The 13,159-nt window shown below is 42.3% G+C and overlaps 1 protein-coding gene across 1 annotated transcript in view; it reads left to right on the top strand.

Annotated features, from left to right (window-relative positions):
• Positions 1–1,252: 1,252 nt before the first annotated feature.
• Positions 1,253–13,159, top strand: part of LOC110538141 (LIM and SH3 domain protein 1) — a 41,348-nt gene continuing 29,441 nt past the window's right edge. Inside the window, exon 1 of the mRNA XM_036938203.1 lies at positions 1,253–1,572. Coding sequence (XP_036794098.1) covers positions 1,504–1,572 — 69 coding nt within the window. The 5' untranslated portion in view covers positions 1,253–1,503. The remainder of the gene's footprint in view (positions 1,573–13,159) is intronic.

Genomic DNA, 13,159 nt, shown 5'->3' with positions numbered 1-13,159 from the left:
TACCAGTCAAAAGTTCAGACACACCTACTCATTCAAGGATTTTTCTTTATTTTGACTATTTTCTACGTTGTAGAATACTAGCAAGACATCACAACTATGAAGTAACTCATATGGAATCATGTAGTAACCAAAAGTGTTAAAAAAATCGAAATATATTTTATATTCTTCAAAGTAGCCACCCTTTGCCTTGATGACAGCTTTGTACACTCTCAAGTAAAGGGTGGCTACTTTGAAGAATCTCAAATATAACATGTATTTTGTATAACACTTTTTTGGTTACTACATGATTCCATATGTGTTATTTCATAGTTTTGATGGCTTCACTATTATTCTACAATGTGGAAAATAGTACAAATAAAGTAAACCCCTTGAATGAGTAGGTGTGTCCAAACTTTTGACTGGTACTGTGTATGCCAAGAATGTATTTCATAAATTGATCAGAGGCAATTCAATGCTCTTCATACATGACTTTGACCTTCCAAATTAACCCCGGATTGAGGATCATGTTTTGAAATACAGTAATTTGAAAGAATAAAGCTATTAGAATGAATAATGTTTAATTATAATGTCAACCAGAAAAGGAGAAAACTCAGTGGGCCTATAATTTCTGCATCCTGACCAGTGAAACCAATTCTGATTTGTGACAGCAGATGTCACCCAAACCAAACTAATTTGCAACTGTATTCCATGTAGGCCTTCACAGCAGCCTACATACATATTGTAGCAGATGGCATGATCATCATGTGGAATAAAAAGCGTTGGCGTGTATTCTAGATACTTTTTCTGTATGTCATGTTCACGATGTTGTCGTGCGCCTGTTCCATTGTGATAGTGGTTTCCACTAGATAGCACAGCCACAAAGTAGAAATTGGCTTTATCAAACAAATTCATAGCAACACAAAATGAGTTTGTTGGTCTTAATTGAAGATTAGGGTTAGACATAAGGTTAACAGTATGGTTAAGTTTAGGGATAAGGTTGGGTTTAGGTTTAAAATCAAATTGGAAGAATATACATTTTAGAAATGGGCGGAGTTTATGACTTTGTGGCTGTGGTAACTAGTGACGACCAGTGATGGTGGGGTGATAAATCTAGTTCCGCATTCCATGGAATCAACCAACTAAAAAGCATTGAGTATTGCTATTTGCGTTGGATTTCAGTATCAAATATAGTATACGCTGATCGATCTCCATAGATTGATATCTGATCACGGGATTTATCCAATTATTAACGTCGCCTCTGAAATCAAGCGTCTCCTTGTGGGACCGCCCCCTTTCCTTTCTCCTCGGGAGCGCGGCATTGGAAAGAGAGGCGCCGTGCTCGCGCTTTACGTCTCTGGTTCGTGTACTGACAGCCAGCTGTGCGGTTAGAACGACAACAATCTCCGGGATTTGATCAATCCAGCCGTCAAACTCGACCCGTATTGTTTGGGAAGAACACTTTTACTTGACAGATATTTTTGTTTTTATCGTTTAATTTATCCGACTACACAGCATTCCTCAAACATGAATCCGTCGTGTGGCAGATGTGGCACAATCGTGTACCCCACGGAAAAAGTGAATTGTCTGGACAAGGTAAGGGAAAAAATATTTATAACCAAACATTTTAATTCGCAGTCCCCTGCTTATGTTTGTGTATTATACATTCCATTTTCAATACAATTTTCTTTAGCGTGTTTAATGATTTGTGATGCCGGGTCAGGTGGGCTAACTAACATTAGCTAGATAGCACGTTACCTGTCTGTGTGGATGTGATTGTGAAAGACTAATAACGTTAGCTAGCGTGCTCTTTTGATTTGTTGATAAACGTTTAGCTAACTAGCTAATTAGGTTTACTAGTTTAAACTAGACGTTTAAATTCTGATATATATATTTTTTTATATCATATTTGCCACGTTGGATTTTCACAGATTTCAATGCTTGAACGAAGTGTTTCCTGTTTTCACCACAAACAAGCCAGTTTCGCTCGCTGCGTTAACGTCTGGTTAGCTAGCTAACGTTATCAAATAAAGAAATGTCGTTAGCATTGCCATCAGCCAAATATCAGACCAGTCAGTGTCAGATTGTGATTGATGGCATACAACGATCAATTATGATTAACTAGTTTGCTGGTCACTAAAGATGAACTTTTACTCCATTGCATTGTGAAATCTATTTTACTAGGTTAGCCCAAATTGTTAATTTCAGTTCTAGCTAGCGAGATTAATGAGTATGTTCGTGATTTCAAAGTTAGTTGCTAACGTTAGTTTCAGTTCTCACCAAATCCAAAAATTAACATGTGACGCGTTACCATCGCGAATTGCATAGCCAGAACTTCCTGGTGTAATTTGTGTCAGTGTCAATTTGACTCAAGCTAAGCATCTTGGTTTTTCAGGTTGGAACAATCATTTGGGGTTGTTCAGTTGCAATAGAGTGCCTTATCAAAATCCACTGTTTACTAGCAGCTCACACAAGCTACTCCGGATAAGGAAGTGTAATCTATCAGGGTGTGGAAGATTTAAAACTCAAAGGGAACAGAGCCATGCTTCACACGTTAAGGCAAATTGTCAATACTTAAAAAAAAAGTCAACACAATGTCACAACATCCATCTGTGTGAGGGCTTTGTGTGCACGCACAGGCTAGCAAGTGTAATATAAAACAGTCACTCTACTATCGTGGTCTTGTCTGTTTAGTCTCTTGTCACTCAGTACTGCAGTAACACATGTTCTGCAGCATGTTGTCTTGTGTAGCTCATTGTTATTTATGCTGTCAACAGAAACGACACTACCTTTATGGCACATGTAGCCAAGTGGTTAGAGCGTTGGACTAGTAACCAAAAGGTTGCTGGATCGAATCCCCGAGCTGACAAGGTAAAAAATCTGACGTTCTGCTTTGAGCAAGGCAGTTAACCCACTGTTCCCCGGGCATGGTAGACGTGGTTGTCAATTATGGCAGCCCACGTGAACCTCTCTGATTCAGAGGGGTTGGGTTAAATGCGGAAGACATATTTCAGTTGAATACCTAGTCAGTTGTACAACTGCATGCATCTCCCTTACACTCTTGTCAATCAAGCTGAACCACACAATCCCTGTACCCACTTCTTTTTGCACACAGGATAGGCCAAGGCTATAATAATCACATATTCTCATGCGGTCCCTCTTTGTGTAATTTGAAGGTCTGTTACTTTTGCTGCCAGAGCGCACTGAGCAGAGTGCACATTGCATTACTCTAGTGGAGAATGTGGGCGGGGTCACCCTTTGTGATGAGAGAAGGATGCATAGGCATTTTCTAAACACTCTCAGCCAAGTGATGCCGGGGGGGGGGGGGGGGGGTTACAAATTGTCTGCTGGACATTGGGAAGGCCTTGTGGAGTCGACCATAAGTAGGTGTAATCTATTTGGGTCGATAGATGGAGCGTCTGGTGAGAGATGATAGCGCACATTACCAGACATCAGAGATGCCAATACTTGTGTGCACTGCACGCCCATGGGTTTGAACTCCTCATACTCCCTGTTGCGAAAGAACAAGGCCCTATTTATTGTTGTCCAACAGGATGGAGATGAAATTGACAACCCTGACCTTGGATTGAAATGTAGATCCTAAAATAAAACTATCCCGTACATATTCATGTGAACTGTTTCTGGGTGTTCTGGCTAGAAATCAGGTGAATTGAACATTAAGCAGAACCGCCGGCGTGTTCTCTGGGAAATCGTGAGCACGCTGCCCCGAAGCAGCGCACATTCCGGCAGACAGACACTCCCCTAAAAATGTGCTCTGTCAGAGGCCTGCTGTGCTGCCTGTCTCCCCCTCTGAGCCCAGGGAGCGTCTGTCTGTCTTAGCTGCTATTCCGCATCAGCGCTCTCCTCCTCAGACATGAAAACAACCTCCCTATTCCCCTTCTGGGCACTGGCTGCCCTTCTCGTTTGTTTAAACCAGACAAGGCCAGCCGTGACGGGCGGCAGTTTTTCCAGTCTGGTTCAGGTGAAGGCAGCCAGGGTAGGCAAGGCTGCAGCGTGCGGTTCCCTCGGTGACCGCTGAATACTAGCTTACCTGACAAACTGTCTTCTTGTGTAATGTATGGGGCTGTGCTGTGGAGAAGCTGGGTCATAGATGCTAGTTTGTCTGCCACTCTGCATTTCATTATGGTGGGACGGGGCTGGGATCTGCAGGGGCAGGGGGCACCTGAGGTTGAGGGGTAAAGACAGGAAATGTTATGTGAGACTTAAGAGATTAGGCATACTTATCTGTCTTGCTTTCAATATGTTGACGTTGCCTGTTTAGTAATGCAGTACTATGCTTCAGAGGTTTTTGACAAGTCCTCCTAGCTATCGAAACAGATGAGTGATCTTGAGGACCATGGGCCTCACTGTAAGGGTTATGTTAACTGCAGGAGATGGGAGTTTGCCAGATAGTAGGTTATTCATAACCATAGTGCTGACTGTACACACTATGCAAACCTGGTTTAACCAAGCCTGGAAACATGGCTGTGTGCATATTGGATTTGTTTGACTGTGTGCAAGACAGATGATAATGTGTGCGTCTGTGTTTCTGCGTTCTGAGAGTCTCTGTCATATTGATGGAATGATTTCCTGTGTGGGAGATTCTGTATACAGGTAATCGCATACTCAATATGTGCCTTCTACCCTGTGTCTGTGACTCGTGCTTCTACTTTTTTTTCATTTGGATGGACGTTCTCTTTCTCCCTATGGGCAACCCGTTCTGCAAGGACTCTGCCTGCCTGCTTTATCAATATTTCATTGACATAAATACCACTATACGTCTGCTCTGTGGCTTCAAACGTGTGTACCTGGGTGTGAGCGGCCCAGGCAGTAGGGTGAAGGCTTTATCTGTTTCTGCCCAGCAGGGAAGAAGCTCACAGATAAGTTCCTCTCCTCTTTGAAAAGCAGAACCCCCCGCAGGTAGAGGGGGAGAGTAGGGAGAGAGAAACCCGTGATCTTCTTCAACTCTGGAAGAAGGGCTGGTTCAGGGAGGGGAAGCGTGCACATAAGGTCCTAAAGAAGAATAAAACAAAGTCTCTTGTCTCCTGTTCCGGCTCAAATATCGGCTCTTAACGTGCAAGGTAACATGTCGGAACGCGTAGATAAGCTAACTTGATAAAAGCTCTTTAAAAAGATCATTCAATGTCACAGCCTTGGATTTTTGGTTTAGGACTCAGTTTTACTGATTTTCTATATATAAGCCGTAGCTTACATTAGGGCTGGGCGGTATACCGTATTTTACTATATATCTTGGCCAGGTCGCAGTTGCAAATGAGAACTTGTTCTCAACTAGCCTACCAGTTTAAATAAAGGTGAAGTAAAATGTTTAAAATGATTATGAAAGTTAGATTGCAATCACCATATAAAGTCTAAAGAAGAAAAAGTCTGGAAGCAGGTGCGATGACTAGAAATTATACGGTTGACCCTTTTATGTGTGGATTAATTGTCGGAGTAGAGGACCTTGTGGATTTCAGGTAAAATAACAATTCAACGTTTATATCCCAGGACAAATTAGCTAGCAACAGCAAGCTAGCTAAATAGGACAAATTAACTAGCAGCTGCAAGCTAGCTAGCTAAATTGCCATAAATGTTTAATGGTTTTCGACCTGTCCCCAAATTAATATAATTGTTTCAGAGTTTGTTTTGGTATTTCCACCTGCGTGTCGTGATCACGTTTGGTCTGTGGGGGACAAAATCAATTTGCGTGAGTCCGATTTGGGTATGGTGTTATTTTTGCAGGGTAGAGGTTAAAATAAAAAGACTTGAGAAAATGGTGTGCATAAACAGGCGAAGCAAGGCTCACCTCATCAGTGACATTCATTCAAGGTGCATTTTAGATGATCAAATTGTGTGTCAATTATTATTATTATTATTTTTCCTGTTTAAAATGATTTAATTAAGACTAAACGCAAATATATAAAGTATGTAGAACGGGCGGCAGGTAGCCTAGTGGTTAGAGCATTGGACGTGTAACCGAAAGGTTGCAAGATCAAATCTCCGAGCTGACAAGGTAAAAATCTGTCATTCTGCCCCTGAACAAGGCAGTTAACCCACTGTTCTTAGGCCGTCATTGAAAATAAGAATTTGTTCTTAACTGACTTGCATAGTTAAATAAAGGTAAAATATTTTTTTTTAGAAAAGATTATGGACCTATATATTTTAAAATAATTGAATCTTTGAGAACTAACAATCAATGAAAGCTAGACAGTAAGGGAGAATTGACCATTCCAAAAAGAATTGATTTAGCAGTGTAGATTTTATGTTTTAGCAGAAGAACACTGCATTAGCCATGGCAAAATGCATAACATTGCAGAAAATTGGTTTATAACAGCAACATTTTCTCATCTCTATGGTAGAATATGTAGAATTGCAGGAAAATGGCTTTAAAAAAAGCAAACATTTCTCTCAGTTCCATAGGTAAGTAGGCCGTCGTTGTAAATAAGAACTTGTTGTTAACCGGCTTGCCTAGTTAAATAAAGGTCAAATACAAAAATGTCTTAACATAAATGTGTAGAATTGCAGGAATTTGGCTTAGAATGCTAAAAGAAGTATGAAAAAAATCTGCCGCACTAACAATCTACTGCGACACCCATCACCGTAAGCTCCTTTTGATCCAGACACAACCCTGCATGGTACAATGTCTTAGTTAGGTCAAAGGTCAGAATGCATTCTGTTGACTGAACCAACAGATACCGCCACCATCATGTTAAGGCAAGCTGAGAGGTCAAACTCAACTCCTCCCCTGTAGCTGAGTCATGTCCACTCCCCCGCTCATCATCTTGGCTGATGCAGTCACACCCCTACAGGCACATGCCTCATACACTGTTGCTCTGCAAAAAACATATGCAAAACCCATCTCTCTCCAAATAGCCCCCCCCCCCCCCCCTGGCTATCTCATCAGGATCAACAGTGCCAACTCTCTGCACGCTAGTCTGCCTACTGCCTGTCCGCACTGACTGGACCGTTCTACAGACACTGTTTATAACAGGCTTATTCAAATACACGGCGTCAATGACTAACACTGATGATCTGTCAGTTGATCTTATTCAAATAGGCCTTTCTGATACAGTCATGTAATTCAATGTTTTTCCACTGAAATGAGCTTAGGTCTATTTAAATGGTTGGGCAAAATTTAGATGGAATATATTTTAAAATCTGATTAATGTTGTGAGCGGTTTTTCCAGCCAGTCGCCTCCATTTGATCAGAGGCAGAGTCCATGGTGGAGTCAGTCACCTGAGGTAGTGACTCACGCGTTCCTTCCCTGGTCAGGTGACTTGGTAAGGTAGTTAGTTCTCTGCTCTGTATGTGAGTCTATGGAACTGGGACACCCATTGCTCTCAATACTATGGTGCTATTAATAGGAATACAGAGAGATTTGATTTTCCTGTTCTCTGTGTGTGAGATGGGGGATTTAGGAAAAGACTGTGGAAAAGGGACTGTTCAGACCAACTGTAAATTCACAGTTCAAGCTGGGTGTGGGCTTCCTGTCCAGAAACAAGTGAGTCAACATTCTAACAAAATGCTCTGAGTCTCTCAGCTCTCCACTATCGGGGATTTCAGAATGGTTTGGTGCCGGGCAGGCGGTGTCTCTGTCTAAGCACACTACAGCAGATCTCCCCACACACACCACAAGTGGTCTGTTGATGCGTGTTAAGTGCATATTTTAGCAAGTGCTGTGCTTCTCCCACTGGCCAACATAAGCGGTTGAGTGTGGTAAAAGCAAACACATCAGGTAGGTCAATAATTAACAGTGGGTTTTAGTGAGTTAGTGTAGCATTTCCCAAACTCGGTGTACATTTTTGGTTGCCCCAGCAGTACACAGTAGAGGTCGACCGAGTATGAAAAAAAAAAAAGCTGATACCGTTTAATCGGCCGGTTTTTATTTATTTATTTATTTATAATAATGACAATTACAACAATACTGAATGAACACTTATTTTAACTTATTATAATACATCAATAAAATCAATTTAGCCACAAATAAATAATGAAACATGTTCAATTTGGTTTAAATAATGCAAAAACAGAGTGTTGGAGAAGAAAGTAAAAGTGCAATATGTGCCATGCTGCAGTTGTGCCATGTTGCTCAGAACATGAGAACATATGAAAGTTGGTGGTTCCTTTTAACATGAGTCTTCAATATTCCCAGATAAGAAGTTTTAGGTTGTAGTTATTATAGGAATTATAGGACTATTTCTCTCTATACCATTTGTATTTCATATACCTTTGACTATTGTGATGTTCTTATAGGCACTATAGTATTGCCAGTGTAACAGTATAGCTTCCGTCCCTCTCCTCGCCCCTACCTGGGCTTGAACCAGGTTGAACCAGGAACACATCGACAACAGCCACACTCGAAGCAGCGTTACCCATCGCTCCACAAAAGCCGCGGCCCTTGCAGAGCAAGGGGAATAACTACTCCAAGTCTCAGAGCGAGTGACGTTTGAAACGCTATTAGTGGTCACCCTGCTAACTAGCTAGTCATTTCACATCGGTTACACCAGCCATTAGGCTGATAGGATTGAAGTCATAAACAGTGCTGTGCTTGCGAAGAGCTGCTGGCAAAATGCAAGCAAGTGTTGTTTGAATGAATGCTTACGAGCCTGCTGCTGCCTACAGTCGCTCAGTCAGACTGCTCTATCAAATCATAGACTTAATTATAACATAACACACAGAAATATGAGCCTTTGGTCATTAATATGGTCGAATCCGGAAACTATCATTTCGAAAACAAAACGTTTATTATTTCAGTGAAATATGGAACCGTTCTGTATTTTATCTAACAGGTGGCATCCCTAAGTCTAAATATTCTTGTTACATTGCACAACCTTCGATGTTATGTCATAATTACGTAAAATTCTGACAAATTAGGCGGCCCAAACTGTTGCATATACCCTGACTCTACGTGCAATGAACGCAAGAGAAGTGATACAATTTCACCTGGTTAATATTACCTGCTAACCTGGATTTATTTTAGCTAAATATGCAGGTTTAAAAATATATACTTCTGTGTATTGATTTTAAGAAAGGCATTGGTGTTTATGGTTAGGTACAGTCGTCCATCGATTGTGCTTTTTTTGCAAATGCGCATTTGAATAAATCATCCCCCAGCGTTGCATCGATTATATGCAACGCAGGACACGCTAGATAAACTAGTAATATCATCAACCATGTGTAGTTGACTTGTGATTATGATTGATTGTTTTTTATAAGATAAGTTTAATGCTAGCTAGCAACTTACCATGTCTTACTGCATTTGCGTAACAGGCAGTCTCCTTGTGGAGTGCAACGAGAGGCAGGTGGTTATAGCGTTGGACTAGTTAACTCTTAAGGTTGCAAGATTGGAACCCCTGAGCTGACAAGGTGAAAATCTGTCGTTCTGCCCCTGAACAAGGCAGTTAACCCACCGTTCCTAGGCCGTCATTGAAAATAAGAATGTGTTCTTACAGCTACATTTCCGATTGTTATGAAAACTCGAAATGGACCCCGATTAATCGGTCGACCTCTACTACACAGCACTACACAGCTGATCAAAGCTTTATGATTAGTTGATTATTTGAATCAGCTGTGCACCCCTTGGGGTCCTGAGGACTAATTTTGGGGAAACCCTGAGTTTGTGGCAGCCAGATGTGGGCTCACACAGTGAATGAGTGTGTGTCTGATATCCTTGTGAGTGTAGTAGTGTCCCTATCGGGTGTGCACAGAGCCAATCAACGTGTCTGGAGTGCCTCCTATAGCCTGGGGTCTGTCCATACTGGCCGGGGTCCCGGCCACAGTGAGGGATCGTTAGGCTGACCGAGCACGTTCACAATATTTAGTACTGGGCCCCCGCTGACAGACACGCATGCCCCGGAGCTGTGCTGATGCAGGGAGACAGTCCTGCTTTTTACTGGATCACATTTTCTCGGCCTTGGTTTCTGCAGTGTCCTGATTCTCTTACTTGACAGCCTGATCCAGCCTCTCAGCCTCAGCACCCACTCAGGCCCCAGCCGGGTTTGTCTGGAGTCTGAACACTGACAGTCTCATTCCCTCGTTCTAAATGAGTCGCTCCTCCTCTCCTTGTCTCTCGGTAGTGTATTGGTCCCAGAGATGGTCATGGGATCTGTGGGAGGTGTAGTCCTGACCTGGTGGGTTAGCAGGTTTCGGTGAAGGCCAGGTATTCTTTTTGTTGTTGTTGACACGGCTGCAATCCAAGCCTGTTCTCTGTGGAACTGGAATTCACCCAAGGTCAATATTGAGTTTACCCTGGTAAACACAGGATCAAAGTCCACTGCTGCCATTCAGCTCCTCTTTACCCCTCCGCTTGCGGCATTAGCACCCGCGGTCACACACTCCTCTATTGGCTCTCTTTTTGTTCTATTTGTTTATCCATCGCTTCTCAATAACACAGATTAGGATTACAGATTAGGGGAGATGCCCGGAGGGAATTTAGAGTGTATGGCAACAGAGAGGCTGGAGTTGAGACATGAGATTGGGATGAATATTTAGACAGGTGGACAGACGCCTCCTAAAATGGCCACCACATCTGGAAAAAGATGAGGCCTAGATTTAGTAGAAATGTAAACTACCCACACAGTGGTGGTGTTTGATCTGTCAACGATTTGACATGCCAGAGCCACAGAGAGGGAGAGGCAAAGACGGTGCATCTGCCAGTGGGTCCTCTCTCTCTGACTGGGCCTGTGTAGTGTGGTTGTGGTATAGGTTTGGCCCAGTGTTGCTGGCTGGCTCTGGATCAGAGCTCCATTGACCAGGGCCTGTGTCCCGAATGAGCCCACTCCTTTGTCTGCCTCAGCCCGGCTCTGCTGGTCAGCAGCTACACACACACACACACACAGTCCTGGGTGGTCCGTCGGTAAAGGCCAGTGTGAGAACACACCAGACCAGACTTGAATTCTGAAAAGGTATCAGAGCAAATGGAGTCATGGATTTAAGGCAAAAGCTTTTGTCCCGTAGTGGATAAACTGCATCCAGGAATCCCTGCTATATGTTCTGGAAACACTCCTTGTTCTACAATCCTCCCCTAGTCACTGTAGTTGTCTTCTCTATTCCATAGTGTTGTAATGTGTATCCGCGGCTGTCATGGTGGCTATCCTTACCCTCTCCGGACTGTGAGGAGAGATTACTTATAGTGTGCTGTATCAGTATTATAATAATATTACTAATAATAATTAGTAGTAGTAATGTACTGCATGCTTTTAACCCAGCCTGTATCACTGTAGACCACACAGGGACCTGATGATACCCCCAGTTTGTATCACTGTAGACCACACAGGGACCGGATGATACCCCCAGTTTGTATCACTGTAGACCACATGGGGACCTGATTAGAGGTCGACCAATTATGATTTTTCAACGCCAATACCAGTTATTGGAGGACCAAAAAAAGGCGATACCGATTAATCGGACAATTTTTATTTTATATACGTACACAGTGGGGCAAAAAAGTATTTAGTCAGCCACCAATTGTGCAAGTTCTCCCACTTAAAAAGATGAGTGAGGCCTGTAATTTTCATCATAGGTACACTTCAACTATGACAGACAAAATGATTAAAAAAAATACAGAAAATCACATTGTAAGATTTTTAATGAATTTATTTGCAAATCATGGTGGAAAATAACTATTTGGTCACCTACAAACAAGCAAGATTTCTGGCTCTCACAGACCTGTAACTTCTTCTTTAAGAGGCTCCTCTGTCGTCCACTCGTTACCTGTATTAATGGCACCTGTTTGAACTTGTTATCAGTATAAAAGACACCTGTCCACAACCTCAAACAGTCACACTCCAAACTCCACTATGGTCAAGACCAAAGAGCTGTCAAAGGACACCAGAAACAAAATTGTAGACCTGCACCAGGCTGGGAAGACTGAATCTGCAATAGGTAAGCAGCTTGGTTTGAAGAAATCAACTGTGGGAGCAATTATTAGGAAATGAAAGACATACAAAGACCACTGATAATCTCCCTCGATCTGGGGCTCCACGCAAGATCTCACCCCGTGGGGTCAAAATGATCACAAGAAAAAAATCCCAGAACCACACGGGGGGACCTAGTGAATGACCTGCAGAGAGCTGGGACCAAAGTAACAAAGCCTACCATCAGTAACACACTACGCCGCCAGGGACTCAAATCCTGCAGTGCCAGACGTGTCCACCTGCTTAATCCAGTACATGTCCAGGCCCGTCTGAAGTTTGCTAGAGAGCATTTGGATGATCCAGAAGAAGATTGGGAGAATGTCCATATGGTCAGATGAAACCAAAATATACCTTTTTGGTAAAAACTCAACTCGTTGTGTTTGGAGGACAAAGAATGCTGAGTTGCATCCAAAGAACACCATACCTACTGTGAAGCATGGGGGTGGAAACATCATGCTTTGGGGCTTTTTTTCTGCAAAGGGGCCAGGACGACTGATCCGTGTAAAGGAAAGAATGAATGGGGCCATGTATCGTGAGATTTTGAGTGAAAACCTCCTTCCATCAGCAAGGGCATTGAAGATGAAACGTGGCTGGGTCTTTCAGCATGACAATGATCCCAAACACACCGCCCGGGCAACGAAGGAGTGGCTTCGTAAGAAGCATTTCAAGGACCTGGAGTGGCCTAGCCAGTCTCCAGATCTCAAGCCCATAGAAAATCTTTGGAGAGAGTTGAAAGTCTGTGTTGCCCAGCAACAGCCCCAAAACATCACTGCTCGAGAGGAGATCTGCATGGAGGAATGGGCCAAAATACCAGCAACAGTGTGTGAAAACCTTGTCAAACGTTGTCTGTAAGTCTTCACCTCTGTCATTGCCAACAAAGGGTATATAACAAAGTATTGATAAACTTTTGTTATTGACCAAATACTTATTTTCCACCATAATTTGCAAATAAATTCATAAAAAATCCTACAATGTGATTTTCTGAATTTTTTTTCTCTCATTTTGTCATAGTTGAAGTGTACCTATGATGAAAATTACAGGCCTCATCTTTTTAAGTGGGAGAACTTGCACAATTGGTGGCTGACTAAATACTTTTTTGCCCCACTGTGTGTGTGTGTGTGTGTGTGTGTATATATAACACTTTTATTTTAACTTAATAATATACATAAATGAAATCAATTTAGTCTCAAATAAATATTGAAACATGTTCAATTTGGTTTAAATAATGCAAAAACAAAGTGTTGGAGAAAGTAAAAGTGCAATATGTGCC

The sequence above is a fragment of the Oncorhynchus mykiss genome, chromosome 12 (assembly GCF_013265735.2).
Source record: "Oncorhynchus mykiss isolate Arlee chromosome 12, USDA_OmykA_1.1, whole genome shotgun sequence".
NCBI classification, from domain to species: domain Eukaryota; kingdom Metazoa; phylum Chordata; class Actinopteri; order Salmoniformes; family Salmonidae; genus Oncorhynchus; species Oncorhynchus mykiss.
This window is presented reverse-complemented; position numbering and strand designations above follow the sequence as displayed.